Source organism: Aegilops tauschii, chromosome 4 (assembly GCF_002575655.3).
Source record: "Aegilops tauschii subsp. strangulata cultivar AL8/78 chromosome 4, Aet v6.0, whole genome shotgun sequence".
Classification (NCBI taxonomy): domain Eukaryota; kingdom Viridiplantae; phylum Streptophyta; class Magnoliopsida; order Poales; family Poaceae; genus Aegilops; species Aegilops tauschii.
The window spans coordinates 2,863,563-2,880,737 of NC_053038.3; the positions used below are offsets into that span (position 1 = coordinate 2,863,563).

The 17,175-nt window shown below is 47.1% G+C and overlaps 3 protein-coding genes across 3 annotated transcripts; all 3 read left to right on the forward strand.

Moving 5' to 3' along the window:
• The first annotated feature begins 1,956 nt into the window (after positions 1–1,956).
• Positions 1,957–6,794, forward strand: LOC109774356 (uncharacterized). Its single transcript, XM_040386144.1, has 8 exons — positions 1,957–2,158; positions 2,266–2,510; positions 3,500–3,577; positions 3,770–3,821; positions 4,386–4,456; positions 5,156–5,269; positions 5,409–5,502; positions 6,145–6,794. The coding sequence occupies exons 1-7, from the start codon at positions 1,957–1,959 to the stop codon at positions 5,496–5,498; spliced, it is 852 nt and encodes a 283-aa protein (XP_040242078.1). The 3' UTR covers positions 5,499–5,502; positions 6,145–6,794.
• A 2,720-nt stretch (positions 6,795–9,514) lies between these two features.
• Positions 9,515–10,989, forward strand: LOC109774321 (small ribosomal subunit protein eS25y). The gene is made up of 3 exons (XM_020333046.4): positions 9,515–9,640; positions 9,726–9,935; positions 10,687–10,989. Exons 1-3 carry the CDS (start codon positions 9,638–9,640, stop codon positions 10,798–10,800), a joined length of 327 nt encoding a protein of 108 aa, XP_020188635.1. The 5' UTR covers positions 9,515–9,637; the 3' UTR covers positions 10,801–10,989.
• A 788-nt stretch (positions 10,990–11,777) lies between these two features.
• LOC109774341 (germin-like protein 9-3) lies at positions 11,778–13,060 on the forward strand. Its single transcript, XM_020333059.3, has one exon. The coding sequence runs from the start codon at positions 12,140–12,142 to the stop codon at positions 12,770–12,772; it is 633 nt and encodes a 210-aa protein (XP_020188648.1). The 5' UTR covers positions 11,778–12,139; the 3' UTR covers positions 12,773–13,060.
• Positions 13,061–17,175: the final 4,115 nt, after the last annotated feature.

Here is a 17,175-nt window from a genome sequence, read left to right on the forward strand (position 1 = left end):
CTCATCGTGCGTCTTCATGGAGTCCTCCATGACACGTTGCATGAGCCGGGCCTCCTCCTCCGCTGTCATGCGAGGAGGTGGTGGTGGCAGCGGAGATGGTGAAGGCGACGGCGTGGGCGTGAGGCCGCGCACCCGCGTACGCCTGCGCACCTGGGGAGCAGCCGTTGTGCGCTCTCGACGTGGCCGTCGCGTCTCGACGTGGCCGTCGCGGCCCCAACAAGGTGCCGGCGAAGAAAGAGGCGCGACGCGTGTCGTGCTCGTCCCGAAACCACGTGTCCCACAGGTCAGAGTCGGGGGCGTACCGAGGGTCATAGTACAGGTCGTCCGGCAGGAGGCGGCGGCGGCACTGGATCTCCTCGCGACGCGCACGGCCGCTCGTCGGGACCGGCGGGATCGGCACCCGGTTGGCGGAGAGATGCCAGTTATTGGGGAGGTGCACGTCGCTCCATGGGAGCGGCGTCCTCGTCTCCCAATAACGCCGGCATACATCCGCGTGGATGTACTGCTGGTCGCGCTTGCCGCCGGCCGTAGGGCCGATGGTGAATGGGGCAGGCGTGGGGGCTCGACGCGGTGGTGATGCGGGCTCCTCTTTCATGGAGCCGCGGCGGCGGCCCGAGGACGAGCCAGCCTCGTGGTCGCGCTTCCCCTTGCGACCGGTGTTCCAGAACCCCATGGCTGCGAGGCGGCCGGTCGACGAGATCGAGGACGGGGAGAGGGAGAGCTAGGGTTTGGGGTGTGTCGGGTTTCGAGGAGGCAGCACGGGCTGGAGTGGGGAGTGTGGACGACGACCGGTCCACGGTTTCCCATTTAAGAAGGACGGTGACTGTTTGCTGGACGGATGACAGGTGGGGCCGACCGCGCGTGCGCATTAATGTTGGCTGGTGGGAGGTAGGTGGCCGCCTGCCACGCGGCCTCGAAGCGGACGAGCGACGCGTCCGTTTGCTGTCCGCCGCGACTCAAATCCGGCACATGTTTGCGCTTGAAATGGGTCGGCCCGGACAGAAAACGGACCAGATGGGCTCAGGCCGTCGCGCGCTGGGCTGTGGGATTTGTTTGTTTTGTCCCAAATGGACGGGCCGGACGGGATGGGTCGCGCGCAAGGGCGAGAGCAGAACCATCGACCGCAAGCGGTGATTTTCTGCGCACCTTCTGCCATAGGTGTAGCTCGTCGACCGCCAAGTATATCACTGTCTCGCGATTTGAGCATAGAGTCAATCGATTTTCCTGGCCAATGGCGTCAAGGGGAGAGATTTGGTCAATGGGCGGAAGTCGCAGACCCATGTATATGTGCACGGGTGGGTGGGTGCCTTAGGGCATTTACAACGCAAGGCGCTAAGGCGGGCGCCAGGGTCAGGATCCTAGTCGTTTGGCTTAGTTCCCGTCCAAATTTGAGAATTGAGCTGGCATCGATGCCATATAAGTCGTCGGGCGTCGGGCGCTAACTCAGTTTTCTGTATATTTTATGTGTGTAGCGCTCATACGTGGCTCTCAGCGTTGGAAGAGGGACTCTTAGCCCAGGCGCTAGGAAGAAAATACTATTTTATTTCCAGTCAAGTGCCTGATTAGGCGCCCTCCATTGGAGATGCCCTTATGTGCCTCTCTACGCCGCAGCAGCCGGAAACTACGGCGCACCAGTACTGGACGGCTCGTTTCTTATTCTAAACACAGATACTAGTGTGCACGATATTTGATATTTGAGCTCTTTCTCTTGACTTGACACGCTCTCGCTTCTCCCGCCTCGATTCCTGCCCGCGCCGGCGTCTCCACCCGACTTGATCGACATCGGCATCGGCATCGGCCTCGGCATCGGCCCCTCGACGACGCTCAGTATATAAGCGATCGGGCTGGTGGAGCTGCTTGCAGTACCCGCAGTGGACACACGCTTAGCTTTAGCTACGTAGGCGCAGCAGCCGGAAACTAGCTAGCAGGTCGAGAAGGCCGGCCGGAGGTAGGGAGATGGCAGGGCACCACAGCCCCTCGGCGGCCTCGGCACTGCGTGAAAAAGACACGCTAGTGGGGTGTCTCGTGGGATCAGGTCCCGGCGGCGGCGCTCATGCCGGGACCTTCGACGCTGTGCGGGACTTCCTCATCCAGTTCCGCGACCAAGGAATCCCCTGGGTCCGCATCTACGAGTCAACCCCGGCTTGGCAGCAGCAATGTGAGTAATCTAATCTCCACTGTTGATTGATCTGCATAATGCTACTCATTCTCACTATCGCCTGGCCGGCCTCGTGATCAACATGAATGCGCGCGTATGTTATGCAGCCGGCGGGCTGCTGATCCAGGATTGGGACGGAGACGCCGCGGCGGAGGGAGCCAAGGTGTTCTTCACGCTCATCACCACAAGGAGGGGCGGCGCCATTAACAGGAGGGCACTGGGAGGCGGGACGTGGACAAGCAAGACCGCGCCCAGGGTAGGGGACGAGGTCGCCGTCAGCACACTGTACTTCAAACGGGGCGGGTCCAGCGGCAGATTATTCACCGCCTGGGAGATCCATCTCAGAAACGAGGTATGCTGTGCTTGCTCCATCCATCGCATTTTTTTTGTTTTGTTTTAAATTTGCTTATGCGACTATATATTATCATGGTTGTTGCCCACGTTGTTCAAAGATTTGCGCCCCTGCTTGAAACTGCTGGTATATATGAACCCTTTTCTTAAGCTTCGGTGTAGGACTACGGCTCCGTTCGTTTTTTCTCCTTCTCTCGCCAAAACAAATTCCATCTCACCGATCTCTTCTCCCGTCGGCGACGAACCCTAGCTCGGATCAGTCTGCTTCCCTTCAAAAAAAGAAAAATAAAAATCCATCTCACTGAAGTTGCATTTCAACATTGCTGTTCCGTACATCTAAACTTACATATGAACCCCTTTGTCAAGCTAAATTTCAACGGCAAGTGTGGTCAACTATCTCATGTTGACTTGATGAGCACGTGCCGGCCCGATCGATGTAGTAGAAGGAGAAGAGCTAGCGAACAAGACAAAAAATCAGGAGAATCATGACGACATGATCAACAGTAGATTAGTCCTTTTTATTATATATAGGATGATCCCAATTCGTTTGTTCTCTAGCTAGAGCAATATAATACTATAGGATCAGTACTTTTTAGGGGCACACCACCATAAGGTTAGTCCTAAGTTGACCTTCTTCTGCTGCCCTTAAACCTCGTCGTCATAGCCCAGCTAGTAAACCCTCGCCCTCGGTCTGTTTCTTACGAGCCCAAGCAGCCCGTTCCGTTTCCTCACGAGCCCAAGCCCAGCTTGTAAACCCTTCCGTCCCCCGCCTCGTCTCGTCCAGTCCAGACCCCTCTTCTCTTCTAGTCAACGGTCGCCGGCGGCGGCGGCGCCAAGTCATCCAAGACAGAGAGCGCTCAGCCGCAGCCCCGAACCCTAGAAATCAAGCGAACGCGGCGGCGAGGTTCCGGTTGGGGAGATGCACTTCTTTTTTCAGCAAGTCAGTGAAAATTATATGTTGATCTTTCGTGTTTGTTTCTGTTTTTCTAGCCCCAAGTTGCTATCTGCCTGCTGCATCCGACTAACTATCTGTATAGCATTCGGGATTTGAGGCTCTACATCGGCCAGGTAAATATTTTCTATTTCCAGTTTTGGTTTTCACCCGTGGGCGCTACTTTCAATGTTCGGTCTACAAGCCAATTAGCTACTGTAGATTGATTCAGTTGCTGAACGATAAAACAAGACCGATTCCACTATGCATGTTTTGCTACAAATGAATGAGCCCAACAACATTACTATGAGGTTACTCTCCTCTTTCAGGGATGGTTCCCGGGAGGAACTCAAGCAAACCTGGGCGCGGAGCAATATCAAGGTATTCATAAGTCATGATTGATCCCCAATGCCTTCGACAGTTTAACTGAAACAGGCACCATCTGTACTTTTGTTGAAACATAGTGATCTTTGATCTGGGTACATAGATAGCCCTGATTTCATATATCTACGTCCTTACATTAGTCATGGAAATATGAAAACGAGGTAGATTGATCTGTTATTTTATCCTATTACTTAGCATTTTTGTACTTGTACATCTTATTTCGGCAGATAAATTTAAAACCCCACAGCTGATATATATATTATCCTCAATTTATACACTATTTGATGAATTGATAAGGTAAGAACTCATAAGTCCAGAACTCTAGATATATACCAGGGACGTCTACTATCAGAACACATGATTGAACATAAATCAATCACTGCAGAATGATATTTGAACTAAGCGTTTATCAGTCATAAGATAGACATATTGTTGTTTTCCAATATATATTGTGGAATTTAATCTGGGCTATATGTAATAGCTCCAATTCTCTGCGCTGTGGCATATTAAATCGCATTGGTCTTACACTGGCAGAAGTTTTACATGCTACCTTGCTTGCAGATCCTGATGTTTCTGGATTCGTGAGTGGTTCACGTGCTGATTACACCACTATTCTGTTTTCTAGCAGTGAGGTAATTAAGCTTTCCATGCACAAACTAGAACAAGTTACCACCAAATTTAGATTTCTTGTACAACCCCTATGCTTATCTAAATGTGACAACTCAAGTTCTATTATCTCTAGTAAGAAGACATAGAAGATGTTTTATTAAGTCAATTTCTGTTCTTACGTACTCCCTCTGTCCCACAATGTAACACGTTTAACGTCTTGCATTGTGGGACGGAGGGAGAGAACTTGTCATTTGCTTACTGGTATTGGAGTTAGACTGGTATACTTAATTGGGAAATCATTTTCAAAACTAAGGCATCGAGTCCTTCACTGTTCTGGGTGTACTGAGGTAAACAACATGCACTTCGGATGAGATGGGAGAATTAGGCTATTAGCACTCAGGATTAGCCTACAGATAGGTTTTATGCACAGCACAACCTATATATGAGATATTTTACATACCGTATGATACCTGTAAACATTGGTAAGTGGTATATCTCAACACCATGCATAATTAATTGCAATACTACAGAATGTACTAGACAATTCTGGACCCTCCGATTTGGATCTGGCGGCCGATATAGTCCTTCTCCCATGTTGTTTTTGTTATATAGAACACTTGTTTGGAGTGAATTTAGCGTACATTATCTGGAACTTCAGTTTTTGTCTGTTGATAATTGGCTTACAGCTGCATTTCAGAACATAACAATGTGAGTTTGAACAGACTATTTACGACCAGCAATCGATTCATTCCACCGGGGCTGCTCTGCCACCTCATGATGCATCTCTGGATGCTATTTCTCACCACCTGTTTTCAGAAAACAACTCAACGCCAGAGGTACTATACAATTACATTCATCCTCGGTCTTGTTGCATCACCACATTTTATTTTATTTTTCAGTTGATCTACGATTTCCGTGTTTTAGTTGCCACATATATTGCAAGTAAACTGATCTTATATTTCCTTTTGCTTGCAGTTTGGTGGACAGTATTCTCATGCTGATGAAATATCAATCCTTAATGAATACTACAATACCTTGATGGGGACCAACTCCAACTCAGGATAGCATGGTACGCTTCTTTGCTGTTGAAATAAGTGGTAACGTAGGACCAACAACATTGCTTTTTCAAAATTTCAAGTAGTTTGGACCTGAATACAAGTAAGAAAAAGATGATCCTTCAGTGTTCTGTTCTCTTTGGCTAAAATGACAAGTAATTTGCACCTTTCTCCTGTTTTGGAATATTATTGTTACACACTTGAATCCATAGGGTTTTATAGCAACTTTGGAGGATTTTATTCCGTTGGATTGCTCATGGATACCCTTGATCAAAGTAATGACCATCATAATTTCTATGAATTGTATTTTCCTACACCCCTTTTCCCGTAGGATTCTACACACCAAAGAATTTTGCCGTTGTTGTCAAGTGGTGTTCACCTGCACGTGCTACCTTCAATGTTTGTTCCAGAAGCCAATTAACTACATTGATTCGTATGAGCACACAGTACTAAGCCTACTAATAGGTTTTTCCACAGCACTACCATTGTTAATATATATGTACATATGAGATATTGTGCATACTGTTATAAGGTTACTGTAAATATCGATTAGTGATATGTCCTTGCAAAACAAGAAGAGAAGTTTGTAGGGCCGTGTTTTAGTCCCACACATATGTTGAAATCGAGCTGACCTTATGTTCCCTTTTTTTTTGCAGCCTTATCCGCAGCATTCTCAAGTTGATGATACGTCATCCCCGGACTACGACTACAATCCTTTCGGAGAGTTTTGAGATTGAGAGATGACATATGATCAGTGCTGTCTGTACATATTATTTCTTGTACAGTTTCTAATTATGAACTCTTGAATAATCTTGTCCCAGTGGACAATGCTGTATTTTATGAGTCTTGGTAGGAATGTATGTGTTTGGTATAAAATCGGTGAAGGGTGCATGTAGTGTATGACATCGCTTTGACGGAGGAGGTGCTGATTGTACGGGACTGAACTGAAGGCAAGACAGCAGCAAGCAAGCACTGACAAAGTATGGATTGAATATAGCTCAGACGGCTGAGAGCCGGAGGTCATCAGGCACGATGCTCAACGCCGGAGGTCAATTGTAATTTTTATGTAATATAATTTGCCCTAGTGTTGCAATATGTACAAATATTTTAGTATTTTAGCCTGTGATTCATCGGTCCATATTAATGTTATTGTGTGAATAAATGTTTATCAAATCCTGCCTGTGATTTATCTGCCCATGTTTTAGGATTTTATTTTGTAATCACTTATTGACTTAGCAAAGAAGATGTAAGTTTATTCGGTATAAGTTAATAAAAAGTGAAACAGTTAAGGCGGGTTTTCAAGGAATGATATACTTAGTAAAAGAATGGAAGGTTGGACAAAGCATTGCGCCTGGCAGAAAAAGGAACGATTTGTTTTTTGAACTAGTATAGAGATTTCACTTGAGCTGAGGGCCATTACACACCAACTGTATATGTTTCAGCTCTGCAACAGCATCGTCGTGATGGTCGTCATTTGATCTCCTACCTCGACCGAGTAGCTCATCAACCGAGTTATTTTGCAGTACATCAAACAAATATGGGTCGTCCATTCCCATCATCTGATAGTCTAGATCCATCCATACTACCGTATTTTAGTAGCACATGGACACGGAGATCGTTCCAAAGCCAAGCAGGTATATCAACGCTATTTATTACACGCAGATGGCATCATTCAGGTAAGGGCACGAGATTATCCAAAATAACATGATTTAACATTATAAATTTATAATAATACTCACTTCGTCCCAAAATGTAAGAACATGATAGTGTCAAAAATGGTCTTATGTTTTGAGACGGATGGGGTACTATAAGATAGATACGGCATTTTGCGATTTCAAAGACTCTCAGAAAAATGGTGACGCTGAAGAATAAAGGCAGGCTCTCCCAGTCCTCCGATACAACCATTATCTTAAGGTCTTGCTCGTCAGTTTTAGATATTACTATCAAAGTTGCGACAATTAATTTGAATCGGAGGGAGTACGAAATTCTAAAATTCTCCATAGACATAGGATCCAAAGAAAATACTGAAAAATGGACAAATAATGTAGAATTCTTCATATTTAGTTTTGGTCTGGTACTGCTCATGCATGCACACGGGGATGGTTTTCGAATGTACGAAACTTCATCCCCATAAAGAGCCCACAACACGCGGCCCAACAGCCCAGTCCGGTCCACAGTGAACCCCACCTCCACACGCGGCTCCTAGTCATCATGGGACTAGTTACTGATAGTGATAGCAAAGTCTCGATGGCGCGCCACCTGTTAGAATTTGATTCCGCGTCAAGAGGTCTCGACCTGAACAACTGACAACTCCTCGTGCCCTAGAGAGAAGATCCACGAGAGGAAAACACTAAGCAATGCATTCCCCCTTTTCATGACTTCCATGGGCTAGCACCACACTGGTTCCGGCTTCTGTACCCCGTCTGCCTCATCGCCCCTGGATGAAAAATATTGGCTGGTGAAGTCTATCGTAGACCTCCGCCCCGACGCTGGCGATCATGCCACCACCATTGCCGCCATCCAAGACTTCCTCAACCGGTTCCGTGATGCGGAAATACCATGGGTCTCATCTACGATGCATTCCCAGCGTGGCAGCAAGGATGTAAGTAATTAGTTAACCAACAACTTTCCATTCACGGGTAGTACCCCATACATGTGATTATAAATAAAAATGATATTTATAGGATACATGCACCCCAATATAATCAATTATTGAAATATACAGCTTGCTCGTGGAGGGGGGGGGGGGGGCTGTCGCCCCCCTACACTACACCCATGCCCTATATTTCAACCGGAGATCCAAGCACCCTTCTTTTTTTTAACTGGGCTTCAAGCACCCTTTTGTTGGAATCTGGCATGTCCAAGTCCCTTTCTGTACATGGGGCCGGCCCTGTCCTTTTGTCGTTGTGCTGGCGTTCTTGGCTGGTCGTCACCAACATCTCTTTGCAAACGAAGCGCGAATTGACGCTGTGGTTGAAGTGCGGTGGACTTCTGTTCTTGTTGAGGGTTCCGTACCCCGACGAGGGTGCAGTGAGTTGGGATCTAGCTCCGTTTGCCTGATTGTGGATGAGTACCCAGATGACTCCAAGCAATGCCGCATCAGTCTGCCTTGTTGTTTGTCTGGGGTTGTGGTTGTTCCCCGACACTGTTGTACCAGGTCGTTTTTATTTTCTCTCTTTGTTGCGTATGTTTGTTGTGGTGTTGTATGGTTATCCGTAAGGGCTTCATTAATTTAATGTCGGATGGTAGCCTTTTCTTTTTCTTCTAAAAATGCCATGGTTTGTGCCTCATGTAGGCGCCGTCGCAGGTCCGCCTCGTCTCCGGTGGCCCTAGGGCCATGGAGGCGCGGTGGATCCTGGCAAGGGCCGGCGGGAGGGCTCCGTTTTTAGTCGTTTTTTCCAATCTTGCTAGGGTTTGTGTCCTGCTCAGGAAGACGAGACGGCGGCGGCTCCCTGAAGATGGAATAAAGGTCTCCCCGCCTAGCCCCCGTTCCGGCGGTGCGTTTAGCATCGTTGGTGGGCGTGTGGAGCGGCGGTTGCTGTTCTGGGGTGCTGGTCCTATGGGGCCTTAGCACGACGACTTCCCGACTGTCTGCTACAACAAGTTGTGCCCGACTCCGGCGATGGAGGGGCGATGACGGCGGCGCGCCTTCGGCTCGCTTCAGTGCTTGTAGTCGTCGCTACGTGGTCTACGGATCCAGATGTAATTTTTATTTCTGGTGTTCGTTGTACTGCCATGATTGAAGATGAATAGATTGGAAGTTTTCTCGAAAAAATAAATTCCGAGAGGGGGTTTCGTACGAGGGAGCCTCCTTTCCCTTTACGCCCTTGCAAACAAACATTTTTCAGATACTTCCACTGCACGTGCACGAACACGGAGACGGTTTTTAAATGTCCAAGAAACTTCAAATGGACTCGTATTTTTTTAGGGTCAATGGACTCAGATGGATAAACTCCTCAGAACGAGCCCACCTCGCGCGGCCCAACAGCCCACCCCGGCCCGCAGAGAAACCCTAGCCCTCATCCCACTCATATACCCCCTCCTCCTCCCAACAACCCATCTCTTCTCCCCGCCGCCGCCGCCTCCTCCCCCTCCTCCTCCTCCTCGTCGCCGCTCGTCGCTCCCGCCGCCGCGCCACCGCCGTCAGCCATGGTACGCGCCCCATCCCACCACCCGCATCCGTCTCCCCGCGTGACCACGCCGGACGCGCGCTGACGGCCCCCTTGTTTCGTCGCAGGCACCGAAGAAGGAGAAGGCGCCGGCGGCGTCGTCGAAGCCGGCCAAGTCGGGCGGCGGGAAGCAGAAGAAGAAGAAGTGGAGCAAGGGCAAGCAAAAGGAGAAGGTGAACAACGCGGTGCTCTTCGACCAGGCCACCTACGACAAGCTGCTCACCGAGGTGCCCAAGTACAAGCAGATCACGCCCTCCGTCCTCTCCGAGCGACTCAGGGTAACGAAAGCACTCCCTCCATCCCTCCCTCCCTCCGCCGGATCTCTTCTTCTTACTTACCTTCGTCAGAATTGAGATCTCTGGATGGTAGGATCTGTGTGTGATGCATCATGGCTCCTGGTGAAGTGTTCTGCTCTGAGCAAGAACAAGATCTCTGTTTTGGGGTCAGTCAGTAGTACCCTGAGCAAGAACAAAGTCACAACCGTGCGCTCTAGGCCTGTCTAAATAGGGCGTATATGATTGTGTTGTGAATTGATTGGATGCTGGATTCATTCGGCTGCTTCATCTTTGGTGGTAGTTTTTGTGCAGATTTTGCTTGGTGTGCCATGTTATAGCTAGGATGCAGAGTGCAGTGGTGATGATTTATGTCTGGTGTCACAGATATTTCATATTCTGATTTGGACATGTGCAGTGCTAATGCCTGATGGTGTTTTACGTGATTCGACATCACCATCGATTTGTAGGGTTTCATAGAGTTATTAAATGTGGTTTGGCGACTCTGATGAACACTTAATTGACCTGGCCCTGCGCCTTTACTGTCAACAATTTGTGCCTGGCTTGCCTTGAACTGTACATTAGAAGTACTGATTGATGTGAGGACTGTGCATCCAATTTGTCACTGCTCAGTTTAATAATTTTAACTCTTCTGCCATTTCCTAGTATGCACAATGTATATAAGTGTATCGCCTGTGTCGTTTGATTTATAAATGGTGCTGACGATCTTACTCACCCTGTGTTGACCTGCCTGCAGATCAACGGGTCGCTGGCTCGCAGGGCCATCAAGGACCTGATGGAGAGGGGGCTCATCAGGATGGTGTCGATCCACTCCAGCCAGCAGATCTTCACCAGGGCCACAAACACCTGATTTACCTACCTCATGTGTTAGCTGCCTGTTTTCTAGTCCAGTAGACTGAGATGTCGCTGTTATATTGACGTTCATTATGTTCAGCGAGGCACTTTGTGGGTCTTGTCTTGCGCTCGTGCCACAAGTATGTTTGAATTGCTTTTGAGTTTTTGGTACAATCTAAGACGCAATGAAATCTACCTTATATTATCAGACTCTGTTTGTATTTGTTGCTGTCCCTGCTTTCATGTTTCTTCAGCTATATGAATGTTCCATCCGGTCGTGCAATTGAACCTTGATTGTAGCTGCATGTGCAGCCCCTAGTTGCGAGGGTCATGGTGTATAAAATGAAGTTTCTCTGAAGTAGATTTGATTTCGGGAGGATTAAATTATCATGCTCATGATTTTGATGCAAGTCTGTGGTTTCTATTTGCCTGAATAATGGTGGTTGTCTGTACTACCTGGCTTCCCCGTGTCTTTTGACCCAACTCTTGAATAACACGAAGTCCCTAATTCCTGAATCAACAGAAGTAAATACGAGTTCATATGTAGTTTCATTTCATATCTTTGCAAATGAACACATTTTTTTATAGAAGGAAACTCCATGAGCACCAAAATATCAAGCTGAGACTTGAACCCTGGTGGGCTGGCTGCGAATTCCCACGCCTTGCCAACTGAGCTACGCTCAGTTCTCGTATGTTGTCCATATTAACATCTCATAATTGTGAACGGAGAGAGTACTAACTAGAAGTAATGCCAGAGCCTTATGTCTCAGCTCAAATGACTAGACCACCCTGTGAATTGTAGATGACTAGACCACCTGTGAATTGTAGAAATGGAACAAGCAACACAGAATTGCAGAACTGCACCCAGGGGCCAATGAATTCTTGATTTTGGGAGGCTTGGATTACCATGTTTGTTAGTCTTTGAAGTATACATGTTGATAGTACATACGCATTTACCCATTATTTTGCTCTGATTCCCATAATTTACCTCACAATCAACAATGTCAGTTTAACTACATGGAACAAGCAGCACAGAATTGCAAAACTACATGTGTTGCCAAGTTCACCCAGGGACCAATGGATTCTTGGCAGTTTTGATGCATCCGAGGACCAAACCTTACCTGTGGTGTGCTGGTGTTAATCTTGCCAGCAAATTGTCATTCTCTATGCATCACACTGTGTGCCTTGTCTCTCACAAGGGACAGGAGAACAGGACATCATCTCCTTGGTTCCTCCACCTGTCCAAGGAAAGGAAATCAAGAGTTCTATAAATTGCAGTGCACCCTCACTCATCATCTCCACAGCCACAAGCACCAGCAACAATACCTTCAAAAGCCAGGATTATTTGTGATCTAATGGCGTCCATGAACCTGTACTCCTTGGCGCTGGTGGTGGTTGCCCTGGTGTCGGCGCCGATGGCCGCCGTGGCTGGTGACCCGGACATCCTCACCGACTTCATCCCGCCAACATCGATGATCGGCATGCCCATGAACATCACCGGCGACTACTTCACCTACACCGCTTTCGGTCCCGTGCCATTGCCGCTGCCGACCTTCTCGCTGACCAAGGCCTCCATGGCGGAGTTCCCCGCGCTCAACGGGCAGAGTGTGTCGTACGCCAGGCTCGTGTTCCCGCCGGGCACCGTGAACCCGACCCACACCCACCCGCGCGCCTCCGAGCTGCTGCTCGTCCTCGACGGTGCCCTCTCCGTCGGCTTCGTCGACACCGCCGGCAAGCTCTACACCAAGGACCTCGTCACCGGCGACATGTTCATCTTCCCCAAGGGCCTCGTGCACTACCAGTACAACCAGGGGACAACGATCGCCGTGGCGCTCTCGGCATTCGGCAGCGCCAACGCCGGCACCGTGTCCGTTCCTGTCACCGTGTTCGGCACCGGTGTTGATGACGCCGTGCTCGCCAAGTCGTTCAAGACCGACGTGCCCACCATCCAGAAGCTCAAGGCGGCGCTCACCCCACCCAAGAAATAAGCCCGTCCGTGTCTCGTGCCGTATGTTTGGTGTTGTTCTTGGCACTTTGTCCGCCGTGTTGTGTTTGTGAATTTGTTTTGCTTGTTGAAATAACCTACCTACCGAGCTATGCAGGCAACCAAGTACTGCATGCACATGGTACGAGGAATTTGGTGGTGAAATGATGTTGAGATATGTGTGTTTGCGATGTCGTCTTGATTTGAATCAAACGGTTTGCGTGTTGATCTTTGGAACTCATGATATTGACTCTTTGAGTTGTATATGTTTGCGATTTGTATTGGGTTCTGTGTGGTGAGTTGGTATACCATTTTGAAGGCACCGAGGCTGTCTCATACACAATTTCAACTTGGCATATGATACATGTTTTAAACAGTTCAGACTTCACAAAAGTGCAAAATTATGTGCATGATGAAATTTTGGCATGCCAAATTTGAAGCAGTGAACTAATTAGTGAACTTTGCCGTCAAAGTGCGGCGGTGAATTTGCTATTAGAGCTTTGTTTTTTAGAGCCAAGGGCGGCGGTGAATTCAGCAGCTTTTAGCTACGGTATATTGTGGCATAGTAAATGCAAGACTCATCTGACATTGAAATTTGTTCTTAGTTCTATCCATACCAGAACTTAGCTAATCTTTAGTTACATTTATATTTGGATGTTTCATTGGTGTCAGAGTGTTAAAACAAGATGGAACCATTTTATTTGGAGAGGCCATCTACAGAGTCTCCATAGGGACATTCGGAATGAAAGTATTCTCCCCGAAGTGGTGTACAGAAAGCAAAGAGGGACCCTCGTCTATAAGAGCTTAATTCATATGATACGAAATGTAAGATGTCCTAAGTTTTTCAGAATCGAATGTATATAGGCATGTTTTTGTGTGTTTGTTCATTTATTTCAGTCTGTATGTAGTCCATATTAAAATATCCAAAACATCTTATATTTGTGAACGGAGGAACTAATAAGTTTTGATTTGTACAGAAGAATGTGCATCCATCGCTATGTTATAATGCACATGCATGAGAAAATTGCTGGTAAAATGAGCTTGAATTATAGTGTATGTTTGCAATGTGGTCTTGATTTGAATCAGACGTTTGTGTGTTGATCTTTGGAGCTCATGATCTCGACTCTTTACTTAGAGCACCTCTCCACAAAAAGCACCGCCGATATGTGGGTTTGGGCATTTTTTGCCCCGAAGAGATACCGCATATCAGCCGGCCCGTAAATATTTTTAGGGTGACCTGGATATTCCACCGCACAACCGCTATATACACGACACCCTGGGGGGGGGGGGGGGGGGTTTAGGGTTAGCCTTCCGGATCCCCTCCGCCACTAGCTCTCACATACTCCGGCGAGAAATTCAGCCCTCGTCGCCTCTTCTTTTTCCCATCTTGATGGCTGGCGGATGGCCGGCAATCCGTGGCGGGTCGTCTCCGCACAAGAAGGCACGCCACGACACGGAGGTCAGCAGCTCCAGTGGCGCAGTGGACCCATATCGCTAGAAGCAAGCTCGCGACAGCAGCCAGCTCTCCCGGAGCGGCGGGCGGAGCCCTTGGGCCAGCTTCCACAAGCTCGACGCCAACCTCTATCCACACTTCAAGAGGTGTCGGGAGGCCGATGCGGAGCTCATCACCGTGGAGCGCGCATATGCGGCCGAAGAAGAAGTGCCGCCGATCGTCTCGCTGCCGCCAAGGAGGAGCACGCCCTCGCCCACGCATTCCGCAATTTCACAGTCAAGTTCTACCTCAACATCGACGAGTGACGGTCGATTTAGCTCTTATTTTGTAGCTCGAAGTTTGTATTTCCTATGTATGCACTATGTTTGTGTGATGAACTATTTTCTAGCATGAAGATGTTTTTAAATATGCAGTACTGATTTTTACAGGATATGTTCCACCGGAGCATGCACGGTACCACAAATAAGTTTTCGGGGGAACCCTAAAACAATTTTGCAGTATGAGATTTTAGCGGATCCGCTAGAGATGCTCTCACATATGTGTGCAGTTTTGTATTTTGTTGAACCTCACTGTGTCTGGTGACTTTGGTGTTCCATTTTGAGGGCACCAAGTCTGGATGGTACATAGTTTCAGTTTGGCATATGACATCTGTTTTCGACCGTTCACAACTTTGATGTTTATGTTAGTTGGTGTTAGTAATGTTTTTTTTAGAAAAATCACACGGTGAAGGATTGTACCAATAGGTGTCCTTCGCCTCATTTTCCTTATTCTTTTATGATTTTCTTTCTAACTTTTTCTTCAAGATTGATCTCAGGAACATTAGGGTTTCTAACCTTTATATAAGCACATCTCTCATGTCCCTTGGCTCATTACTAATCTAATCCCTAGCCTTTGCCACATGCCACCTCTCCACCACCGTCCGCTGCCATGACCAATGGGAAGAGATCTTCCTCAACCAAGATTATCCCTTTTTGTAACCTGAAAGAGAAGATCTCAAAGGGATGGGACGAGGAGGGGATGCCCGAGGAGGAGAAAGAAGGGCAGAAAAATGGAAAGAAGGAAAAGGCAGAAAAAGAGGTGAACAAGCAAGATGAGTATCCCCAGAATCCTTATCAATTTGACATCCAAGGATCTATTCCTCTATTTCCTCTGAGATTTGAACCACGTCAGTGCGAAAAGGAAGCACCAACCCTTGATGAAATAAAGGAAAAGATCAAGGAACTTGAAGAAGTCTCGAGGGCATGCGTCGATACAATTGTTGAGAGCATAGACTCTTACTGGATGATGAGAGAAGACCTTGAGTCAAGGATCGATGGTCTCTTCTATAAGATAGATCTCCTACTTGAGGTCACCTCCAAGCTTGTTGTAGAAACTGAATTTCTCATGATGGTGGCCTCTGAACATCAGAAGGCAATTGTAAGCATGGCATCCCGCTTCAAGTGCATTGCCATTGCATGCGACTGGGGAGATGACAAGGAACTCGATGAGGAGACCGGCAAGGAGGCACCGGGGTAGGCCCAAGAAAAACTAGCTACAAGGATCCCGCCGACTTGATTGTAAGCTTGGGGGAAATCTGAGAGTACCTTGCATATTTACTTTCTCGCATTTAGTTTTCTACAAGTTGATACTAGCTTGCCCTATTTTGCCAAATAAAGATGAACAGTCAAGTCCCTTTTGAATGAGCGAAGATTCTCTTCCAATGAGTAATGTATATTCTCGATGCGTAGTGGCATTACACTGTTTTGAAAAACATATGAGATGATGAAGAAGCATGAATGAGGGCATTTTCACCATGTCGATGACTATTTTTGGTGTTAATTGTTTAGAGAAGGAGAAACAACTATATGGGATAGTTTACTCAAATTTTCAAATACATTAATGGAAATGTTTTGAGACATAAGTCAGAGCAAAATGATTATACAAGAGCAAGTAGCAAGAGAGGAGAAAACCTCTTGAATAAAAAGTGATAAAATAATTTTGCAAACCAAATCCCAAACAAAGAAGTATGTTAGCTTACATGTCACATGAAGATGAACGAGTGTGATATGGGAAAATAAACATACTTCCCAAGAAAAAGGTGAAAGATAACATTCAAATATTTTTGATAAGAATGGAGGACCCATTTATATTTTTTCGGTTGAAAAATGAATAGTCTATTGCATGGATTTGTGGCACGTTCACCAATGAATTAAGTAGCAAGATGTAACGCCTGGTTCAATATTTCTTCCCCATGCAATCGGATTGTGGAGGAGACACCCATAGCCACCAAAAACTTCTCCAGAACTAAGAACCCTAGCTTCCAGAAGGCATTAGGAGGGGGAATCGGCAAGGAGGACTTCACCATTGCCAACATCTCCTACAAGGAGACGCCGACGCCGACATCGACCATATCCATCATCATATTTGTTGCCATACATCTCAATTCATTTGTAATATTGGACCCTAAAGGATTCCTATGTGCATTACTCTGATCCATCGTCCATTTTTGTCACTGCCATTCATATGATGCTTGCTATCTTTCACCATCATTTTGATTTTCATCTACAACTAATTGGCTGGCACAATTCCCATAATTTTCTACAAGAGACAAAGTCCAATTCCCGTGTGCTCCCCGTGGGATCAATACTCTTACTTAGAAAAGAGCACAACTAAACCATGTGCACTTGCATGCCATCAGAGGCGAGGGAGAGGGGATTGTGAGGTGCCAGTGAGTGGATTGGACATGGGAAGACATACAGGTGAGGCTTTTTACATGGTTTAGTTGTAGCCTTTTGAAAGTAAGAGTATCGATCCCATAGGGAGCACAAGAAATGGTCCTTATTTCTTGTAGTGAATTATTACAAAGTGCCTGCTAGTTAATGAAGGTCTGAAGCAAAGTGAACACAGAGGTTGAAATATTGTGGGTGAATGGTGACAACAAGTAAATAAAAGATGCAAGAATAAAATAAATGCAA

Coding starts and splice junctions, on each gene's coding strand:
- LOC109774356 (XM_040386144.1), top strand. CDS start 1,957: ATGGCAGGGCACCACAGCCCCTCGGCGGCCTCGGCACTGCGTGAAAAA. Junction 2,159..2,265: donor CCCGGCTTGGCAGCAGCAAT/GTGAGTAATCTA, acceptor TATGTTATGCAG/CCGGCGGGCTGCTGATCCAG. Junction 4,457..5,155: donor TTCTGTTTTCTAGCAGTGAG/GTAATTAAGCTT, acceptor GAGTTTGAACAG/ACTATTTACGACCAGCAATC.
- LOC109774321 (XM_020333046.4), top strand. Junction 9,936..10,686: donor TCCTCTCCGAGCGACTCAGG/GTAACGAAAGCA, acceptor ACCTGCCTGCAG/ATCAACGGGTCGCTGGCTCG.
- LOC109774341 (XM_020333059.3), top strand. CDS start 12,140: ATGGCGTCCATGAACCTGTACTCCTTGGCGCTGGTGGTGGTTGCCCTG.